This window comes from Bos grunniens, chromosome 15 (genome assembly GCF_055505025.1).
Source record: "Bos grunniens cultivar Pamir isolate PY7600 chromosome 15, Bosgru_T2T1.0, whole genome shotgun sequence".
Classification (NCBI taxonomy): domain Eukaryota; kingdom Metazoa; phylum Chordata; class Mammalia; order Artiodactyla; family Bovidae; genus Bos; species Bos grunniens.
The window spans coordinates 43,941,831-43,965,088 of NC_141179.1; the positions used below are offsets into that span (position 1 = coordinate 43,941,831).

A 23,258-nucleotide genomic window follows, 5' to 3' on the forward strand; every position below is an offset into this window, starting at 1 on the left:
CCTCATGTCATCCGGGTGCAATCAGAGTAACCTTCCAGAATGTCTCCCAAGCTGAGACCGCTGGGGGAAACATTTGTCAGCTGAGTGTCTGTGCACGACCCTGAGTATATTCCTGACCACGATAAGACCAATACCAACATAAAACTGAGATGTTCCTTCCAAGCATCACCACACCAGTATAAGAGCCTCCTCTGGTCCACTAAGAGCCAGTGTTACTAAAGGGAACCCATTGTAGTTCCAATCCGAGTAACCTTTAACTTCAGAGATGTTCTTGGAGCTAGAGCTCCATCTAGCTTCCGAACTTCCGATTCCTAGCGAGGCTAGGTGCTTCCTGACTACCAATCCAAGTTTGGGACCTAAATCACAGTACACAGTAACAGCATAGATTACAAGTCCCTTGAAAGTCTATGATCCAATAGATTAGGTTAGTACTTCTAATTCCCAAGGAGTTATGAAATGGTCAAAGAGACCGAAAAGTTTGACCGAGAAAGGAGAGTTCGGTCCACACACTTTGCCCATTTCTGGTCGGTCCCCAAAGGAGACATTGGGTGCCTCTTGGGATTGGCAGGTCGGTATAAACTCCCGACAGGTTTCTGCCATAAGCCATATGAGATCACCGTGGAACCACAGAGCAGGGCTCCTCACTTGCTTCGTGCAGGGCATTTCATTCATTCACACAAGCACACCGTAGAGTTAGTAGAGTACAGCAGAAAATGTGTACGCTAGGAGAACAAAGAACTAGAGCTCCAAGCATCCTTACCTTGTCCTGAAGGATCCCGGACGAGCCCCCAAGATGAAAGGTTGTTGTTGACCCACGAAAAGATGCCGTGATTCTTGGCCTCCGGAGGAGAAAAATTCAATTTGGGGCCAGAGACAAGGCTTGATCGCTCAGAGCTTTTGTGTAATAAAGGTTTATTAAAGTATAAAGGAGATAGGGAAAGCTTCTGACACAGGCATCAGAAGGGGGCAGAAAGAGTACCCCCCTGCTAGTCTTCAGCTGGATGTTATATAGTCACTAGCAGTCTGTTGGGAGAAAGCAATGGCACCCCACTCCAGTACTCTTGCCTGGAAAATCCCAAGGGCGGAGGACCCTGGAAGGCTGCAGTCTATGGGGTCGCTAAGAGTCAGACGTGACTGAGCGACTTCACTTTCACTTTTCACTTTCATGCATTAGAGAAGGAAATGGCAACCCACTCCAGTGTTCTTGCCTGGAGAATCCCAGGGACGGGGGAGCCTGGTGGGCTGCCATCTATGGGGTCGCACAGAATCAGACACGACTGAATCGACTTAGCAGCAGCAGTAGCAGCAGTCTGTTAGTGAAAGAAAGGAATGTCTTAAAACTCAGAATGGCACTAGGCCCCTCATCCATAAGATGTATTTTGGGATAATCTTGGCACCAGACGATTCGTCCCAGACCATAAAACGGTTGACTTGAATCTTGTAGAAGGGCAGATTACCATACAAATAGTTTCGTTTACATAGATTAGGGGAACAATGTCTGAGTATAACATATTGATTTGTCAAGTAGGTTCTGAGCCATTAGGCACAACTGACTTGAAGACAGAGTTTGGGGTAAATGCATAGTACATTAACATAGCTTAAGACAAACATTTCCATAAGAAAAATGCATTGGTTAACTCAAGGTTTGAGAATAGTTAACTTCAGGTGAAACCAAGAGTCTTTATGGCAACACAGAATTTTAAGAGAAACCTCCTTTTAAATTTGTATCTAGATAGCATATTCAAAAGCAGAGACATTACTTTGCCAACAAAGGTCCATCTAGTCAAGGCTATGGTTTTTCCTGTGGTCATGTCTGGATGTGAGAGTTGGACTGTGAAGAAGGCTGAGCACCGAAGAATTGATGCTTTTGACCTGTGTTGTTGGAGAAGACTCTTGAGAGTCCCTTGGACTGCAAGGAGATCCAACCAGTCCATTCTGAAGGAGATCAGCCCTGGGATTTCTTTGGAAGGAATGATACTAAAGCTGAAACTCCAGTACTTTGGCCACCTCATGTGAAGAGTTGACTCATTGGAAAAGACTCTGATGCTGGGAGGGATTGGGGGCAGGAGGAGAAGGGGATGACAGAGGATGAGATGGCTGGATGGCATCACTGACTCGATGGATGTGAGTCTGAGTGAACTCCAGGAGTTGGTGATGGACAGGGAGGCCTGGCGTGCTGCGATTCATGGGGTCGCAGAGTCGGACACGACTGAGCGACTGATCTGATCTGATCTGAGAGAAGAGAAAAAATATCGCTAGTTTGTTTCCTCCTGCCGCTTCCCAGAGATAAAATGTCTGACACTTGCAGACTATTTCCTCCTTTGGAGACCCCTGGCCTTCCTGCCCTTACCCTCTCACTATGGGCTGCCACTATTGCTACTATAAATAACTCTTGCAGGAAAATTACTACTCTGTTAGTCATTCTGCTAGGGTCCTCATTTTAGCAGACCTGTAATTTTCTAGGAAAAGAAGGATCAGTGTTTGTAGGATTGTTGATATAGGTGGAACTGATTCATTTTCATAGTCTGATCAGATAAGAGACTATGAGAGATACAGAAGACAATGGACATTGAGAAGGTGGAGAGGAAAAAAAAAGTGAAATAACGTTTGCTTCTTGGGCCCTTTCTAAGAAGCTTTTCATCTAAAGCTTCAGCAACAATGGTGGCTTTTAGTCTTGGTTTTCTTCCAAGGACTGATAGAAGGCCCTAGTCTCAGGTGTTCGTGTTACTCTTACTAAACTCAGTTACTGGCAGGTTGGGCCCCCAGTTTAGCCTCATTTATTACTCTCTCTGGATCTCTAGTGCCAAGAGAAGAGTCTGAGGGGCCATCTTTGTCGTAACTGCAACTTGAAGATTGATGGTACTTGGAGCAGTGAAAGGATCCAGGAGACTTGGGTTGCTTTAGTTGGGGAGGAACCCCTCCTATGACCTGTGGGTTGAGGATACTGCTTTGTATCACAGTGTGGAACTTGAGGTTTTAATGGCTTTTTAACCTTCTGATGAAGATTACTTACTCTTAACATCGAGATGTACTTCGTAACAGCTCTAAATTCTAAAGTTTTAAGAGACATCCGCACTCATGCAGTAGGTGTAAAGAACATTGGATGGGATGTCTGGAGGGGTTTCTAACCCCATTTTGCCTTATACTCATTGGTGACTTACTGTCTCTGAGCCAGTTTCCTTATCTGTAAAAGCCCTCTGAGGGTTGTGATGAAGCTTAATGAAATAATATACAATATGAAAATGTTTTCAGTGGATTTCAGGTGGTATATGTTTTTTCCTTTTTCTTCTTCAAGGTTTCTCATTCCATATCTTGCCAAGAGAGTAGGAAATATGCAGAAGTAATGTGTAGATAATTATGAAAAAATTTGGGTTCATGTAATTGACCTTTTGAAAAGGAGTGCTTTTCACTTAAAAAGATATGTAGAAAACTGTGTCCTTACTGCAAAATTCAGGCTTAAGAAAGTAGGGAAAGAAGAAAGTAGGGAAAACCACTAGGCCATTCAGACCACTAGATTTAAATCAAATTCCTTATGATTGTACAGTGGAGGTGATGAATAGATTTAAGGGATTAGATATGGTAGATAGAGTACCTGAAGAACTATGGACAAAGGTTCATAACATTGTAAAGGAAGCAGTGACCAAAATTATCCCCAAGAAAAAGGAATGCAAGAAGGCAAAGTGGTTGTCTGAGGAGGCCTTACAAATAGCTGAGGAAAGTGAAAAGCAAGGGAGAAAGGTAAAGATGTACCCAGCTGAATGCTGAATTCCAGAGAACAGCAAGGAGAGATAAGAAGGCCTTCTTCAATGAACAATGCTAAGAAGTAGAGGAAAACAATAGAATGGGAAAGACTAGAGATTTCTTCAAGAAAATTTGAAATATCAAGGGAACATTTCATGCAAGGATGGGCACAATAAAGGACAGAAACGGTAAGGACCTAACACAGGCAGAAGAGATTAAGAAGAGGTGACAAGAACACAGAAAAACTACAAAAAAGGTCTTAATGACCTGGATAACCACAATGGTGTGGTCACTCACATAGAGCCAGATATTGTGGAGTGTGAAGTGGGCTTTAGGAAGCATTACTATGAACAAAGTTAGTGGAGGTCATGGAATTCCAGCTGAGCTATTTCAAATCCTAAAAGATGGTGCTGTTAAAGTACTACACTCAGTATGTTAGCGAATTTGGAAAACTCAACAGTGGCCACAGGACTGGAAAAGAAGGACAATGCCAAAGAATATTCAGACTGCTGTACAGTTGCACCCATTTTGAATACTAGTAAGGTTATGCTCAAAATACTTCAAGCTAGACTTCAGCAATATGTGACACAGAGAAATTCCAGATGTACAAAATGGGCTTAGAAGGCAGAAGAGGGTCAGGATGGGGAACACATGTATACCCATGGCTGATCCATGTGAATGTATGGCAAAACCACCACAATATTGTAAAGTAATTAGCCTCCAATTAAAAGAAAAAGAAGAAAAGGGCGGGGGGAGAGCAGAGGAACCAGAGACTAAATTGCCAACATTTGGTGGATCATAGAGAAAGCAAGGGAATTCAAGAAAAACATCTACTTCTGCTTCATTGACTGGGCTAAAGCCTTTGACTGTGGATCAGGACAAACAGTGGAAAATCCTTAAAGAGATGGGAATACCTGAACATATTACCTGTTAGCAACAGGTAGAACCAAGCAACAGTTAGAACCAAACATGAAACAAAGGACTGGTTCAATATTGGGAAAAGAGTACAGCAAGGTGATAAATTGTCACCCTGCTTATTTAACTTTGATGCAGAGTACATCATGAGAAATTCTGGGCTGGATGAATCACAGCTGGAATCAAGATTGCCAGGAGAGAAATAACAACTTCAGATATGCAGATGATACCACCCTAATGGCAGAAAGTGAAGAGGAAGTAAAGAGCCTCTTAATGAAGGTGATAGAGGAGAGTGAAAAAGCTGGCTTAAAACTCAGCATTCAAAAAACTAAGATCATGGCATTCAGTCCCATCACTTCATGACAAATAGAAGGGGAAAAAGTAGAAGCAGTGACAGATTTTATTTTCTTGGGTTTCAAAATTACTGTGGATGGTGAATGCAGTCATAAAATTAAAAGACACTTGCACCTTGGAAGGAAAGCTATGACAAGAACCTAGACAGCATATTAAAAACCAGAGACATCATCTTGCCAACAAAAGTCTGTATAGTCAAAGCTATGGTTTTTCCAGGGGTCATGTTCAGCTGTAAAGATGGCTGAATGCTGAAGAATTGATGATTTCAAATTGTGGTGATGGAGAAGACTCTTGAGAGTTCCTGGGACTGCAGGGAGATCAGACCAGTCAATCTTAAAGGAGATCAACCCTGAATATTCACTGGAAGGACTGATGTTGAAGCTGAAGCTCCAGTACTTGGCCACCAGATTCGAAGAGCTGACTCATTGGAAAAGACCCTGTTGCTGAGAAAGATTGAAGGCAAAAGGAGAAGGGGACCACAGAGGACAAGGTAGCTGGATGGCATCACCGACTTAGTGGACATGAATTTGACCAGCTCTGGGAGATAATGAAGGGCAAGGAAGCCTGGTATGCTGTTTCATGCTTTATTCATTTGTGGTAATCTGGGAAGGGAGAACCACGCTGAGTCTAGTTGGAAACTGAACCTAATTGGAAACTGAACTTAGAGTCTCGGTAGAGTTTTCACTATAAGGTAGTATTGGTCATGAATTTCAGATATTTTTTTCCTCCTAAGAGGAATTTTAGTAACAAGGCAGAAAGTGATGTTTCTTCCCCCTTTTGCAGTCAGTGAGTAATAATAGCTATGCAAGTCCCTTTTGTAGGTGATGAGTCAGGACTCCTACAATTATTTTGGCTTTGAGTTAAATTTTAAGTTTTATTCATTTCAGTTTTCAAATACTGTGTTAATATTGTGGAACTATTTTAATACATGTTTCTTTGGTTTAAAATAAATAATTTCATTGGAAATAGATGGGGAAACAGTGGAAACAGTGTCAGACTTAATTTTTTTGGGCTCAAAAATCACTGCAGATGGTGATTGCAGCCATGAAATTAAAAGACCCTTACTCCTTGGAAGGAAAGTTATGACCAACCTAGATAGCATATTCAAAAGCAGATTACTTTGCCAACAAAGGTCGATCTAGTCAAGGCTGTGGTTTTTCCAGTGGTCATGTCTGGATGTGAGAGTTGGATTGTCAAGAAAGCTGAGTGCCGAGGAATTGATGCTTTTGAACTGTGGTGTTGGAGAAGACTCTTGAAGAGTCCCTTGGACTGCAAGGAGATCCAACCAGTCCTTTCTAAAGGAGATCAGTCCTGGGTGTTCTTTGAAAGAACTGATGCTGAAGCTGAAACTCCAATACTTTGGCCACCTCATGTGAAGAGTTGACTCATTGGAAAAGACCCTGATGCTGGGAGGGATTGGGGGCAGGAGGAGAAGGGGATGACAGAGGAAGAGATGGCTGGATGGCATCACCAACTCGATGGACATGAGTTTGAGTAAACTCCCGGAGTTGGTGATGGACAGGGAGGCCTGGCGTGCTGCGATTCATGGGGTCACAAAGAGTCGGACATGACTGAGCAACTGAACTGAACATGATATATTAGTCTTCTAATATTCACCCTTAAATTGGTATATATAAATAGGAAGAGTTTCTCTTTGTTTTTTTAATTTTTTTATTTATTTAGCTGTGCTGGGTCTTAGTAGTGGCATGTGGGATCTGGTTCCCTGACCAGGGATCAAACCTAGGCCCCCTGCCTTGGGAGCACAGAGTCTTAACCACTGAACCACCAGGGGAATCCCGAATGTTTATTTTAATCCTGTACTTTAATATTATTAAGACATGTAAGTTTTGCAATATAGAAAGTAGGAATAAGTTAGTATTATAAATCCAAGTTGAAAAGAATTCTCTTACCAACTGGAGAGAAATGTGCTATTATGCATATATATATATTTTTTTTTACTATAATCTCTTTATCTTGGGATCATATGTGCTCAAAGTAGGAAATTTAGAAAGTACATAAAAAGCATAACGAAAAAATAGCAATCACCCATAGTCCAGCCTTCTAAAAGTAACTTGAAAGTGAAAGTCTCTCAGTTGTGTCCGACTCTTTCCGACCCCATGAATTATAAAGTCCATGGAATTCTCCATGCCAGAATACTGGAGTGGGTAGTCTTTCCCTTCTCCAGGGGATCTTCCCAAACCAGGGATTGAACCCAGGTCTCCCACATTGCAGGTGGATTCTTTACCAGCTGAGCCACAAGGGGAGCCCAGAAGTAACTTAGCCATGTTTAATATTTTGTGTATTTCTTTCCATAGTTGTTTCTGTGTTGAATTAAAAATACATTGTAATTCACCTCAGTGTTTACAGCAGCATTATTTACAGTAGCCAAGACATGGAAGCAACCTAAATGTCTCTTGAGAAGTGAATGGACAAAGAAGATGTGGCATATATACACAATAGAATAGTACTCAGCCATAAAATGGAGAAGGCAATGGCAACCCACTCCAGTACTCTTGCCTGGAAAATCCCATGGACGGAGGAGCCTGGTAGGCTACAGTCCATGGGTCGCTAAGAGTCAGACATGACTGAGCGACTTCACTTTCACTTTTCACTTTCATGCATTGAAGAAGGAAATGGCAACCCACTCCAATGTTCTTGCCTGGAGAATCCCAGGGACGGGGGAGCCTGGTGAGCTGCCATCTATGGGGTCGCACAGAGTCGGACACGACTGAAGCGACTTAGCAGCAGCAGCGGCAGCAGCCATAAAAAGAATGAATTAATGCCATTTGCAGCAACATGGTCAGAAAACTAAGATCATGGCATCTGGTTCCATCACTTCATGGCAAATAGATGGGGAAACAATGGAAACAGTGGCAGACTTGGGCTCCAAAATCACTGCAGATGGTGATTGCAGCCATGAAATTAAAAGACACTTACTCCTTGGAAGAAAAGCTATGACCAACCCAGACAGCATATTAAAAAGCAAAGACATTACTTTGCCAACAACGGTCTGTCTAGTCAAGGCTATGGTTTTTCCAGTGGTCATGTATGGATGTGAGAGTTGGACCATAAAGCAAGCTGAGCGCTGAAGAATTGATGCTTTTGAACTGTGGTGTTGGAGAAGACTCTTGAGAGTCCCTTGGACTGCAAGGAGATCCAGCCAGTCCATTCTAAAGGAGATTAGTCCTGGGTTTTCATTGGGGGGACTGATGATAAAGCTGAAACTCTGGCCACCTGATGTGGAGAGCTGACTCATATGAAAAGACTCTGATGCTGGGAAAGATTGAGGGCAGGAGGAGAAGGAGACGACAGAGGATGAGATGGTTGGATGGCATTACTGACACAATGGACATGGGTTTGGGTGGACTCTGGGAGTTTGTCCCTGGGTGGACAGGGAGTCCTGGTGTGCTGTGGTTCATGGGGTCGCAAAGAGTCGGATACGACTGAGCGACTGAACTGAACTGAACTCTCTGTATTTCTTCTCTTTGAGATTTGCAGCATCTGAAAGATTCTTTTTGTTATAGGAGTTTGTTGTGGTTTGACTCTTGAGTGAGACCTGTAATGCATACTTTAATTTAAGGTAGTTGTTGGTTCCCAGATCCCTTTGAGAATCTGATACAAACTATGGATCCTTGCTCTAGCTTCCTCAATCTGTTTCATTTGAAATCTTGGCCTGCCTATTGCACAGATAATATTAATACCTTAGGTTGTCCTTTTACTTTATCTTGAAGTTATTCTTGTGACACTTTTCTGTGATAGATTGAGTTTCCTATATCATATATACATCTTTCTTGGTTAATTTAGTTTTGGCAGAGAACCTTTTAAATTTCCACAAAGCTTGCTGTTGTCTCTCTTTTTTTAAGAAACTTTATTGAGATATAATTTACATACCATGAAGTTCATATCTCCTCGATGTAGGCAACTACAAATCTACTTTCTGTCTTTGTAGATTTGCTTATTCTGGACATTTTGTTTAAATGGAATATAATTTTTAAAATCTTTAAAATATGTATTATTTTAGAATAGATTTAAACTTACAGAAAAGTTGTGAAGATAGTACAGAAGTTGCTATATGCCTCACACGCAGTTGCCCCCAATAGTAATATCATTACACTCATTTGTCACAGTTAGTGAGCCAGTATTGACACATTATTAATTAAAGTGTGGATCTGTTTTCATCCACTCTGCTAGATCTTTGAAATGCACTTTCAAATTTGGGAATTCATGGCACTTAACTTCTGGAAGATTTTGTTGAATTATTTTTTTGATCTTCCCCTTAATTTTCTCTTTATGGGATTCTGTTATTTGGGTATTAGACTTCCTGGACTGACTAGATACTTTATTCATGTTTTCTTAGTTTTTGCATAACTCTACTTCTGTTCTAGTATTCCCGTTCAGGATACCGTATTATAAATAGTAGCTATGTTTGCTTAGGCTTCTTTTAGCTAAATCGTTCAGCTGGCTAATTTTCTTTTTGATGACTTCAGCAGTTTTTAAGAATATTGGTCAACTGTTTTGTAGACTGTTCCTCAATTAGGGTCTGTGTGACATTTTTCTTCTTGATTAGACTGGGATTATGGTGTTTTGAGAGGAAGATTACAGAGGTATGTATATCAGGAGTACACACATATTCTGAACATGACTTATCATTGTTGACGTTTATCTTAATCTCCTGGTAGCATTTATCAGGTTTTTCCAATGTTTATCAGGTTTGTCACATTTGGTAGTGTTTGTCAGATTTTTCCTATGAGCAGCCCATACTTAAGGAGTGGGGAGTTATTTTCCACCTCTTTGAGAGCAGAGTATTTATTTACATAAATTATTTGGAACTTTTCTGCACATGAGATTTGTCTCTTCTCCCTTTATTTAATGACTTATTTATATTAGTATCACTCATCACTCATGGATATTGATTTTATTCCTTGGGTTATAATTCAACTTCTTTATTATTACTGTTGTTATTGGCCGTGCTGAGCAGCTGGCAGGATTCTGGTTCCCAGACCAGGGATCAAACCCGCCGCCCTCAGCACTGAAAGCATGGTGTCCTGATTATTAGCACGCCAGGAAATTCCCTCAGCTTATTTATTTTGTTGTTCAAATTATTCTAGCTTTGGCCCTTGGAAGATGGTTCAGTGGGCTCTTGTGTCTGATGTGCCTGAATCATTGTGGGACTTTTTTGAATACTTCCTTACTTTTTGGCACTACAAGATGTTCCAGGCTCCTCCTTTATATTTCCTGCTCAGTTAAAGAACCAGCTGTTTCTCTAAGTAGCCTTAAGTCATTTTATTGGAGAATAATATTAGAAACCAAGATCTCGGTATTAGTTGTGCTCATTGTTAATGGGGTACTCTTGCCTCTAAGCCTGATCAATAGTATTTTTGAAACTTTTTTTTCTATATAGTTTTCTGTTTCTTCAGAGTTGCATTAATTGATCGATTGGGTGTGCTGTGCTTGGTGGCTCAGTCACGTCTGACTCTTTGCCACCCATGGACTCTGTAGCCTGCCAGGCTTCTCTGTCCATGGGGATTCTCTGGGCAAGAATACTGGAGTGGGTTGCTATGCCCTCCTCCAGGGAATCTTCCCAACCCAGGGATCAAACCCAGGTCTTCTGCATTGCAGGTTAATTCTTTACCATCTGAGCCAAGAGGGAAGCCCTTGATGTCTTTCTTTAATTGTAGTCTTTCCCCAAATGCCTCATGATCTCTGGCTATGCATTCACATCTAAGAATAGTGCACCAGGAAGCTGATTGGGAAGCTCTGTGTTTGTAGGTGGGGTTTGGTTACTGAGAGGTTAACTACAGAATTGATTTGGCTACATAGTTTTTTTCCTGGGCCACCAGTATCTCTGGGTCTTTTTTCTTGTGCTGGTCAGGTTCATGTAAAAGGCTCCTTAGATCTCCGCCTTGAAGTCATAATCCTTGCTGCCAGTTTTCTTGAGAGCCAAGGGTTTCTTGAAGAGAGGCCAAGGGAAGAGCTCTGGGGGGCTCAATGTTCAGTATGTAAATGTTCTATTTTCCTATTTTTATTTTTTAAAATAATTTTATTTGTTCGTTTATTTTTGGCTGTGCTGGTTCATTGCTGCACAGGCTTTCTCTGGTTGTGGAGAGCAGGGGCTGCTTTTTAGTTGTGGTGTGTGGGCTTCTCATTGTGGTGGTTTCTCTTGTTGCCGAGCAGGGGCTCTAGGGCATGTGGGCTTCAGTAGTTGTGGCACGTGCCCTCAGTATTTGAAGCTTCCAGGCTCTAGAGCACAGGCTCAGTAGTTATGGTACATGGGTTTACCTGCCAGGTGGCATGTGGGATCTTCCCTGACCAGGGTTGAACCCATGTCTTCTGCATTGGCAGGCAGATTCTTTATCACTGAGCCACCAGGGTGGCTCAGACCCTCCTTATATTTATATTGTGAAATGATCACATAAGTCTAGTTAATATCTATCACCAGACATAGTTACAAGTTTTCTTCCTTGTGATGAGAACTTTTACCCTTGAACAGCTTTTAGATATATAGTATATTACTGTTAACTATTGGAAGGACTGATGCTGAAAATGAAACTCCAATACTTTGGCCACCTGATGGGAAGAACTGACTTATAAGAAAAGAACTTGATGCTGGGAAAGATTGAAGGCAGGAGGAGAAGGGGACGACAGAGGATGAGATGGTTGGATGGCATCACCAACTCAATGGACATGAGTGTGAGCAAAACTCTGGGAGTTGGTGATGGACAGGGAAGCCTAGCGTGCTACAGTCCATGGGACCGCAAAAAGTCAGACACAATTGAGTGACTGAACTGAATTGTTAACTATGGTTCAGTTCAGTTCATTCATTCAGTCGTGTCTGACTCCTTGTGACCCCATGAATCGCAGCACGCCAGGCCTCTCTGTCCATCACCAACTCCCTGAGTTTACCCAAACTCATGTCCGTTGAGTTGGTGACGCCATCCAGCCATCTCGTCCTCTGTCGTCCCCTTCTCCTCCTGCCCCCAATCCCTCCCAGCATCAGGGTCTTTTCCAATGAGTCAACTCTTCGCACGAGGTGGCCAAAGTATTGGAGTTTCAGCTTTAGCATCAGTCCTTCCAGTGAACACCCAGGACTGATCTCCTGGTTGGATCTCCTTGCAGTCCAGGGGACTCTTCAAGAGTCTTCTCCAACACCACAGTTCAAAAGCATCAATTCTTCAGCACTCAGCTTTCTTCACAGTCCAGCTCTCGCATCCATACATGACCATTGGAAAAACCATAGCCTTGACTAGACAGACCTTTGTTGGCAAAGTAATGTCTCTTCTTTTTAATATGCTATCTAGGTTGGTCATAACATTCCTTCCAAGTAGTAAGCATCTTTTAATTTCATGGCTGCAGTCACCATCTGCAGTGATTTTGGAGCCCCAGAAAATAAAGTCTGACACTGTTTCCCCATCTATTTACCATGAAGTGATGGGACCGGATGCCATGATCTTAGTTTTCTGAATGTTGAGCTTTAAACCAACTTCTTCACTCTCCTCTTTCACTTTCATCAAGAGGCTTTTTAGTTCCTCTTCACTTTCTGCCATAAGGGTGGTGTCATCTGCATATCTGAGGTTATTAATATATCTCCCAGCAATCTTGATTCCAGCTTGTGCTTCTTCCAGCCCAGTGTTTCTCATGATGTACTCTGCATATAAGTTAAATAAGCAGGGTGACAATATGCAGCCTTGATGCACTCCTTTTCCTATTTGGAACCAGTCTGTTGTTCCATGTCCGGTTCTAACTGTTGCTTCCTGACCTGCATACAGGTTTCTCAAGAGGCAGGTCAGGTGGTCTGGTATTCCCATGTGTTTCAGAATTTTCCACAGTTTATTGTGATCCACACAGTCAAAGGCTTTGACATAGTCAATAAAGCAGAAATAGATGTTTTTCTGGAACTCTCTTGTTTTTTTGATGATCCAGCGGATGTTGGCAATTTGATCTCTGGTTCCTCTGCCTTTTCTAAAACCAGCTTGAACATCAGAAAGTTCATGGTTCACGTGTTGCTGAAGCCTGGCTTGGAGAATTTTGAGCATTACTTTACTAGCGTGTGAGATGAGTGCAATTGTGTGGTAGTTTGAGCAGTCTTGGCATTGCCTTTCTTTGGGATTGGAATGAAAACTGACCTTTTCCAGTTCTGTGGCCACTGCTGAGTTTTCCAAATTTGCTGCCATACTGAGTGCAGCACTTTCACAGCATCATCTTTCAGGATTTGAAATAGCTCAAATGGAATTCTGTCAGCTCCACTAGCTTTGTTCGTAGTGATGCTTTCTAAGTCCCACTTGACTTTACATTCCAGGATGTCTGGCTCTAGGTGAGTGCTCACACCATTGTGATTATCTGGGTCATGAAGACCTTTTTTGTACAGTTCTTCCATGTATTCTTGCCACCTCTTCTTAATATTTTCTGCTTCTGTTAGGTCCATACCATTTCTGTCCTTTATCGAGCCCATCTTTGTATGAAATGTTCCCTTGGTATCTCTAATTTTCTTGAAGAGATCTCTAGTGTTTCCCACTCTGTTGTTTTCTCTATTTTTTTGCATTGATCACTGAGGAAGGCTTTCTTATCTCTGAATTACATCTCCAGGACTTACTTATCTTATAACTGGAAGTTTGTAGCTTCTGACCACAGTCACCCATTTTGCCTTGCCCACTCATTGTTTTATTTACTCATTGTAAAGGATAAACTTTCCTTTTTCTTCTGCAATGGAGGAGCTAGGTGGAGTGGGAAAGGTGTGAGGTCGGGTGGGGTGGGATGGGATGGGGTCCAGCTGGTTGTTTTCTTTTTTAATTGAGATATAATTCATGTAACATAAATGTGTCATTCCGAAGTGTAGACTTTAGTGGTTTTTAGTGTATTCACTGTGTTGTGCAGCCATCACACTATCTAGTTCCAGAACATTTCCATCGTCCCCAAAAGAAACTACATAGCTATTAGCAGTCTGTCCCTTGGTACTACTTTTTGTTTCTACGAATATGCCTATTCTAAACATTTCATATACGTGAAATTGCACAACATGTGGCCTTTTGTGTCTGGCTTCTTTCACTTAGCATAATGTTTTCAAGATTCATTTGTATTGCAGCATATAACAGTACTTCATTTATTTTTATAGCCAAATAATGTTCCATTGTGTAGTTATACAACGTTTTGTATTATCTGTTCATGAGTTGATGCCATCTGGTTCTTAAATAGACTTTCAATTAGTCCTTCTGTTTTTAGCCCCATCTTAATCCCTACTTCCATAAGTACCTGATGCTACAAGTTCTTGAGCTTTTTGGAGAATATCTTCAATTTTTCGTTCTGTAGGTTTATGCTTCCCTAATTCTGGTATTGTTTCAGTGGGATTTGGGGAAGAGAAAGGCAGCAGAGGAATAACCAGTGCTCACAATTTGAGAGGTAGGATTTCTGTGCTTGGTCAGACCCAGTAGTCATTAAGTCATGGAATGATCAAGCTGGAAAAACCTTTACAGATCACCAGTGAGTTCTCCACTTTTTAAAAAAAATCTTTTGTTGAGGAAAGTAAGACCCACAAACTCAGTAAATTGTTAAGGGTCGTACATCTGGTAGTCAAGGTAGGACCTTGACCCTCTCTCCTGCCTTCTACCCTAGTTTCTTACACTCAGTTTAGACTGCTTATTTTAAAATTTGGTATTGAGAGCATGGGAACTGTTGCTCAGATTTGTCCTTTGCTACTTCTTTCTTAGAGATTCTAGTCCAGTGGGTTTACCTAAGCCTGGTCTTCTGGACAGCCCAGCTTTCTAAGTACCCCAGTGTATGCATATGTATAGCCTCTGAGAGCCCTCACTGTGTTAAGAACAGTATGTGTGTTTCCAGCTCACAGGACTGGGTTTGTTAGACTGGCCTGAAATGCCATGAATTTGAGAGCTTTTTACTTCCCCCGCTAAACACCAGCAAATTACATGTCTTAGTTCAATATGTTAGCTCAACAGATGTGTCCTCTGCAGGGTATTCAGCTGGGCTGAAAAGGAGGCAGTCTGCACCTGATAGCTTGCTACTTAAATTCTGTCTTATCTGTGGTTTGGGGCAGTCCTCTTTAGATAGGTACTTGTTAAAATTGGGTCAGTCTCTTGTTAAAATTGGGTACGTGAGAAGTTCAGCCATTTTAAGAATACTAATTGCATGAATTGGACTAGGTGTGGTGCCCTGATGATATCAAGTTGGAGGCAAAGCATCAATAAAGGTAGTGGCCATATGTACAAATCTAGTTAGTCTGACAAAGAAAATACATTGAGAAAGAAAGTGAACAAATTTGCCCCAGGGGAACACGTAGGGGTAACAGATGGTTTCTGTTGCTCTTTCTTTGAAAGCCTGGTAAACAGCTTTCCTGGGTTAATAGTGCCTTGGAAGAGGCCTGTGGCTTGTCCAGATGGGGGGCAGCTCACTATCTGCATTGTGGATATTTGTGAGTGTCTGTCTCCTGAGCACCACAGTCATCTAGTGATGGGGGGCCAAGGTACAGGCTGTCTCTTCGAGTGGTTGTCTTCTTCACTTTATGTGGGAGCTGTGAATTTACCTCAACTTTGTGTGTACAAGAGAGAAAGAAGACAGTGATGAGAGCAGTGTAAGATGGTTTTCTTTAGGTACCAAAACTCTGTTGTTAGTCTGTGTTATTTTAAAGCTGTCTCTTATTTAAAAAGTGCTGATAGTAATGAAGTTGTCATCTAAAAGTAATAACAGGTTAATTTAGTTAGAAATTTGCATTTCCTTCTCTTTCTACATTGTGCCCTGTTAGAGTTGACAGAAGGTGATCTCTGATTCCTGCACAAGTTGAGAAATTATCTAGAAGACAAGGAAAATTGAAATGCTGGGGCAGGAAGTGAATCGAAGATACAATAGTTGGTTTTCAACATGCACTGAAAATCTAAATTGAGTTGGGCAGTCAATTTCAGAAATGTTTATAACAGGAAAAATATAGTGAAATCTTTTAATGCAGGAAAGAAATTGATTATAGCATGAGTAGCACTGAATTGGTGACCAGTGTCACTAACAGGATCAGTTCTAGGACATCCCAGGTTGTCATTATGCAAAAGATAGCATAATCATCTGATTATATCCATTCCTAAGGGCTTCTCCGGTGGCTCAGTCGTAAAGAACCCACCTGCCAATGCAGGAGAATCAGGTTCAATCCCTGGGTCAGAAAGATCCCCTGGAGAAGGAAATTGCAACCTACTCCAGTATTCTTGCCTGAGAAATCCCATGGACAGAGGAGCCTTGCGGGCAGCTGAGCATGCTCATACGCATGCATGCATAAATTCCTAGGGAAAAAAAATTTCATCACTCTTGCTGTAGATAATGTGAACTAGACTTTATAGGATTGGTGGTGTTGTGGTGAGAAGAGGCAGTTTATATGACGCTTCTGTCTTAGAGAGGGAGAACATAGCTGTCTTCAAAGAACTCTGTCCCAGGTATAGCTTTGAATGCTGGATTTGTGTTGCCTGCAGCTTCGGCTTTAAAACCTTGGCCGGTTGTTTAAAACATTAAAACACTTTTTTAAAATTAAAAATACACTTTTTAAATACATTAAACTTTTTATTTGAGGTAATTGTAGAATCAGTTATGCTGCTGTAAGAAATAATACAGGGAGATTATTTTCCTTTACCCAATGGTAACATCTTGAAAAACTGTAGTATACTGTTACAACCAGTATATTAACATTGATACATGTTAATATCAGGACATTAACATCCTGATATAGTCAGGATACAGGATAGTTCCATCACCACAAGAATTCTTGGAGTTGTGCTTTTATAGCCTCCCTCCACCCATCCCTGACTTCTGATCATTCATTTCTGTGATGAATGAATGAATACCACTATTGATCTGTTCATTTCTATAATTTTGTCATTACAAGAATGTTATAAAATGGAATCATACAGTATATAACCTCTTCTCATTCTTGTAAGTGCAGGTCTGCAGCAGTGAATTCTCTCAGCTTTGTTTTACCTGAAATGTGTTAATTTTTGCCTTCAATTTTGAAGAATTTTTGTTTGTAAAGTTCTAGATTGACAAGGCTTTTTTTTTCTTTTAGTATATGTAGAATGTTTTCCATGTCTTCTAATCCCTACTGTTTCTGATAAAAAGCAGTAGTAATTTCAATCATTTTTCTACTTAATGTATTCTTTTTCTTTGCTCCACTCAATCTTTTCTCTTAAAATTTTGTTTTTTCAACAATTTAATTGCATATCATTTTCTTGGTATTTATTCTGCTTGGAATTCTTGACTGAGCTTCTTGACTCTGTAAATTTATATCTTTTACCAAATTTGGGAAATTTTTGATCATTATTTCTTCAAATATTCTTTTTAACCGCATTTGCTCTTCTTTCCTTTGGGGCTCCAATTATATGTATGTTAGACTTGCTGTCTCCCATATCTCTGGTTTCCCTCCCTTGGCCCCCCTTTTCTCTCTAATCTTTTTTCTTTCTGTTTTACAGTTTGGTTACTTTGTGGTTGTGGTTGATTTGTTTTTCAGTTCACTAACTCTTCTGCATCTCCATTCTACTTTTCCCATCCATTTAATTATAGTATCTATTTCTTTGCTGAGATTTACTGGCTTTTCATTCATTATGAACACCCCTCTTTTAAATCCTTGACTGCTAAACCAAACATTTGGGTCAATGCAAAGTCAGTTTCTTTTGACTCTTCTCTTGAGAATGGGTCATGTTTCTTGTTTCTTTATATGCTAAACAATTTTAGATTGTGTCCTTGACATTGTATATGGTATGTTATAGAGACTCTGAATTCTGTCACTTTCCTTCAGAGAACATTGAATTTTGTTCGTTTCCCAGCAGTGAGCAGCAGCTTAAATCTCAGTTCAGTTCTTTTAGCCCTAATTTAGCTGTTTGGGGTCTGTTCCATGCACTTATGGTTCAGGGATCAGTCAGAGACTTGAGCAGCATTTATACAGTTAGTGGTACCCCCTCTCTGGCTCTCCTTGGAATTTCCCTCCCTCACTTCTCAGCTGTTATGGTTGCCTTTAAAGTCTGTTCTCTGGTTCTTCAAGCTAATAAGACTGGATTTTTATCTGAATTTTAGCCACCTCTCATGGCACAGACTCGGACCTGCCTAGCCAAAAGGGGACTCTTTTCCAGTGTTATTACCTTTTCCCCAGAGTTGACCCTCCATCTCCTTTCACAATCTGCCTGTTTTTTGTTCTCTATTACCTTTGGATGGGCTTTCATAGTGGCTCAGACTGTAGAGAATCTGCCTGTAGTGCAGGAGACCCGGATTTGGTCCCTGGATGGGAAGATGCACTGGAGAAGGGAATGGCAACCCACTCCAGTATTCTCGCCTGGGAAATTGCATGGACAGAGGAGCCTGGTGGGCTATGGTCCATGGGGTTGCAAAGAGTCAGACAAGACTGAACTACTAACACACACACACACACCTTTGGGTAGTTGTTTTTTATATTTTATCTGGAGTTCATAGTTTATCTGCAAGAGTGTCATAGGAGACTTTCTGCCATGGCTGTAAGTAGAACTTCCATCAAACTAGATATAAATTACTCTTTTGACAAAGTCATTTTTTTGTTGTTGTTTATTTATTCTTTTAGTTTCACCGATACTTATATTATCCTCCCTGTGTCTTCCAAGGGACCAGATATAAAAATGTTCTCAGCTTTTTAAAAAAAAAAACACTTCAAATTTTATATAAAGCTCCTTTAGTGTGTCCCAACTCTGACTACTGATAGTTTAGAAATTGAATTTATTCATTTTATTTGGTGTATCTAATCTAAGATGTAGGTATAACAGATATATTCTATAAACAGTTTCCCAACTCTGACTACTGATAGTTTAGAAATTGAATTTATTCATTTTATTTGGTGTATCTAATCCAAGATGTAGGTATAACAGATGTATTCTATAAACAGTTTCCCAGGAAATAACGGTTACTTTTATTTTGCTTGAATCTAAGCTAACACTATAATCTGGAGAAGTTAGGTGGTTCAGCATAAACCAGGTTGAGATTTAACTATACTGGGTCTTCCTCAGGTAGACCTACCTTTTCATATCTGCTCTACCACTTAAAACCACAAACATAATAAGTTTAATATAAATGTGGAGGTCTTGATGAACATTTTCTGATGACCTGGACTTCAGACAGAAGTTTTGAGGTATTTTCTATTTTAACTTGCTCACATGAAGCAATCAACATAGGCTTTTCATGGTAAGAATGGAGAAAATAATGTCCTAATTTGGGTCATTATCAACCTGGAAAGCAGTTATTTAGTAGTATGTGTATTTCATTTTAGACTCTGTGAAAACCTGCTCATTTAGGTTAACTTTTAAGTGGTCAAAATATTTTCTGCCCAAATGAGAAATATTTGGAGCTGTGGTTTTAACTTTTTTGAGTCATGAAATCCTTTGAGATCTGATAGAAATTGTGTTTTCTCCCCAGAAAAATGCAGACGTCTTCCTACAAAAATTTGTAAAGCATTGCAGAGTTTAGGGGTTCCTTTGAAGCTTCTCAGCATCAGCATCCCTCATTCAGGGTTATTCAAATCAAGCTAGTACTAAGAAGCTAATAGCAATACAAATGTCAGTTTGTTTCTGGCTTGGCCAAAGCAGGACAAGTAAACAAAGAACCTATTAGAAGTCCTTGTAAGGCATGCAGGCTTTTAAAGAAAATCTGTTGTGATTTTATCTGAACTGTACTTTCCAGAGGGCAGATTCACAAAGATAGATTGATACCTAGTTGACTAATTTTTCAGTTGTTGTTAGAAATGGGCCTTAGTTTTGATGTTCAGACCTGCTGACATTTGTGTTGGGCAAATAATTAGTTATTGTTTATAGAACAATGGAACAGCTGTGGTTGTGATGTCATATTCCTGGTATTGTTTGAATTTCCAGAGGTCTAAATAACTGAGGATTTAAGGGACCTGTGACATGTGTAGGTTTGAGGAGATAGGGCTATCTAGATGTTCCTGAGGCAATATGTGTGTGTTGCTTATTCTCTGAAAAACTCAGCCCTCAGTAAATGAACAGTGATTAAGTTGTTTTTAATAAAAAGATCTTAGGTTTGTGATCTCCTTTCTCTGTTACTTTATGACACTTCATATGGTGTCTATAATGAACATGATTTGGTCTCAGGGCCCTTATACCTATTCTTTACACATTATCTTTCCCCTTGCAGTGAAAATACTATGCTCCTGCTACTGGTTCAGTCTAATACACAGCAGGACTTTTGTCTAAGAGGCACTGTCTGCTGTGCGTTTACTCAGAAACTGACTATTTAACAAGACTTCTGTACTCAGCTTGTTTAAAGAAGGAGTAGGAACTGGAGAGGTGGTGGTGGGGACTGAGGATCTGAAGACCACTTCTGTGATCGTAGCTTTCCTCCTCCTCTTTGTCTACATTCCAGGTCAGCTCATCATGTTCACTTTTGGCTCCATTCTTCATCTCACTGCTTTGAAATTCTCCCCCTAAATAGTCCCCTGTTTGATCTTTTGGATGCTCTTCAGGTCTTAGCGAGTACCTCATAGCCATCTGAGGAAAATGTCTTTCTCTGAAGGCTTTCATATAGGACATTGCTAACCGCCCTGACTCCTGTGTATGTTCAGATGTTTTGTGGTTTTTACTGAGGGGATTTTTTAGCCTACTAAGAAAGAAATGAGAAAACTGACAATTAAAAGTAAAGAAGCTTATGAGGAAGAAATAGTTTATCTTCTCTCAGAATTGGATACAGTTTAAAAATACATTCTGAGACTGTCAGAATGTAGACAAGATCTTTTGTCAGCTGCTTGCAGTTTAATTACTTTGTACAGTGAGTGCAGGCTTGCATGGGTGGGCTCTTTGCACTCTGCAGGTGTTAGTGAAAGCTCTGAGACTCTCTTGACATAGCTGTAGGGCTTTGTTGCATTGCTTCCAATATCACCAGCTGCCTGCTGATTTTGCAAGTTTTCTTCAGTGAACATTACCAAATGTATTTTGAGAAATGAAACTTGCTAGATACGAGTTTCAGAAAAATCAGTTTGAAAGAAGGGATTGGATGTGAGAGAAATTGAAATTGTAGAACTTGCTTTATTAACAGAAAGAAGGTTGGGCCTTGTCAGAAGTTGAAGATTATGAATAAGTGGGCTTATGATGACAATGATGGACAGAACCTGACAGAAAATGGATGTGAAGGTTTTAATTATAAAAGCAGTAACTTTCTGACTGGAATGATTATTAGTTTCTGGAACAGGTGCCTTAGAATTAATATAAACTTTTTTTCTCCCAGAAGCTTTCAAGATGCCTCTCAGTTCAGTTCAGTTCAGTCGCTCAGTTGTGTCCGACTCTTTGCGACCCCATGAATCCCAGCATGCCAGGCCTCCCTGTCCATCACCAACTCCTGGAGTTCACTCAGACTCACGTCCATCGAGTCAGTGATGCCATCCAGCCATCTCATCCTCTGTCGTCCCCTTCTCCTACTGCCCCCAATCCCTCCCAGCATCAGGCTGATTTAAAGTGAAGGACTGTCTGACTTTAGGTTCATCCCAATCTTGTGTTGGTGAGAAGTGCATCTTCCTTAATAATCACCAGCCTCCTGGGGTTCTAAGCCAACTTAGAAAAACTTTAGTTTGAGCAGAATTTATTCTGGCAACTGGAACACATGAACAGGATCCTGTGCAAGTGTGCTCTGAATGGATAGATCACATAAGCTGGAGCCTCCCACCTAATAACCTCCCTGCAAAATTGTTATTTGTATATGTTCTTTTTCCTATAGAATGTTTCATATACGTTTGATGGAACGGTTCTTGAGGATAGGTGGTTCATCTCTATCCTCCACAGTACCTAAGGCCCTTGTATAACACGATTACTCAGTAAATAGATATGTAATTTAATTGAATTGTCCTTGGTCATGTTTCCCACATATTTTTCCATGATTACTAGTAAATTTATATGTTTGAAATATTTAGGTGCATTTAATTTGTCCCCTTCTCCCTCATTCCTTGGGAAAAACAATATTTGGTGGTATACTTTCAGAGAAAGCACTACTGGCTTTATAGTACTTTAATCTATTGAGCTCTTTATCCCATTATACTATATTGTAATGTTTTTCAAGCTGTGAATCGTGGCCATTAGTAGGTCTGCAGGTAGCATTTTGGTTTTAAATGATGTAGAGTAGAAATTATGAAAAGATATCTCATGTAGTAAGGGTAAGTATTTTTTGGGTGAAATTTTTGTTTTAAGTGAATTTATGTATACGTAATATGTATGTGTTTATTGCTTCATGATGTAAACTTTGTTTCATACTGGAGTCATGGTCAAAAAAGTTTGAATAACATTGCATTATTGTAATCCTGTGTTATTTTATTTATCATATAGCATTATGCCAGTACATACAGGCTTCTAAAGCCAGGGATGGTGCCAGCTCTTTCATTTCAAGTACAACTGAAGGTAAAAACAAACTTGAAAACACCCGTAGCGTTCTGGTGGCTCTTATATAAGTCTCTCCGGTGGCATTTTGTACCCTTTGACATTCTAACTTTCTTATGCCTTTTCCGACCAATACATTTTTCATATTCCTATCCTTCTAGGTGGTGGGTTCTTTGATTCTTCCTCTTTTCTCCTTAATGTCCTTATTTCTGTGTATTCTTAATGCTTTTAGGAGGGGACGGAGGAAACAAAGGAGAATTTCAGAAATTTCAAATGATTCTCAACTGACAAATAACTCATTTATCCTGAAAAATCCGCCTTGTATTTTTTCAGAGATCATAGAAATGCATACTTTATTTTGAATTTAAAATAATTTATGCTTCTGTCATGTTTTCAGTTGACTTTTACCAAAGTAAATGTTGCTTTTAGGGAAAAAAAATGATACAGTCTTTCATCTTTCCTTGTGTTTTCTCCCCTCTTCTCCCAGTAAGATTAACTATTGGATTTGTAGTAATGATTTCATTTTAAAGAAAAGCCAAGGTATCTAGCAGTATCCAGTATTAACCATGCTAAACTTTTCCAGCTTCTTTACTGATCTATAATCTAATAACTATAATGCCTTTCCTGTTCTTAGATGGTTGACATACTAACCTTTTGCCTTCATTTCTGTACCTTGCTGGACTGCCAAGCTCAGATATTCATAACCCTGTGTTTCAAGGGACTTTGTGGAGATGATTTGCTTCGTTCTTTTTCTTGCAGGAGAAAATTTTGAGCAGACACCGTTGAGACGAACATTCAAGTCTAAGGTCCTTGCACGATATCCTGAGAATGTGGACTGGAATCCCTTTGACCAAGATGCAGTGGGAATGGTTAGTA

At 40.3% G+C, this 23,258-nt stretch overlaps 1 protein-coding gene across 3 annotated transcripts in view; it reads left to right on the forward strand.

Moving 5' to 3' along the window:
- Positions 1 to 23,258, forward strand: part of DENND5A (DENN domain containing 5A) — a 94,239-nt gene that overhangs the window by 20,525 nt on the left and 50,456 nt on the right. For all 3 annotated transcript variants that reach the window (XM_086340116.1, XM_086340118.1, XM_086340117.1), the window contains exons 2-3: positions 22,332 to 22,403; positions 23,142 to 23,251. In XM_086340116.1, the coding sequence (XP_086196242.1) occupies positions 22,332 to 22,403; positions 23,142 to 23,251 (182 nt within the window). The remainder of the gene's footprint in view (positions 1 to 22,331; positions 22,404 to 23,141; positions 23,252 to 23,258) is intronic.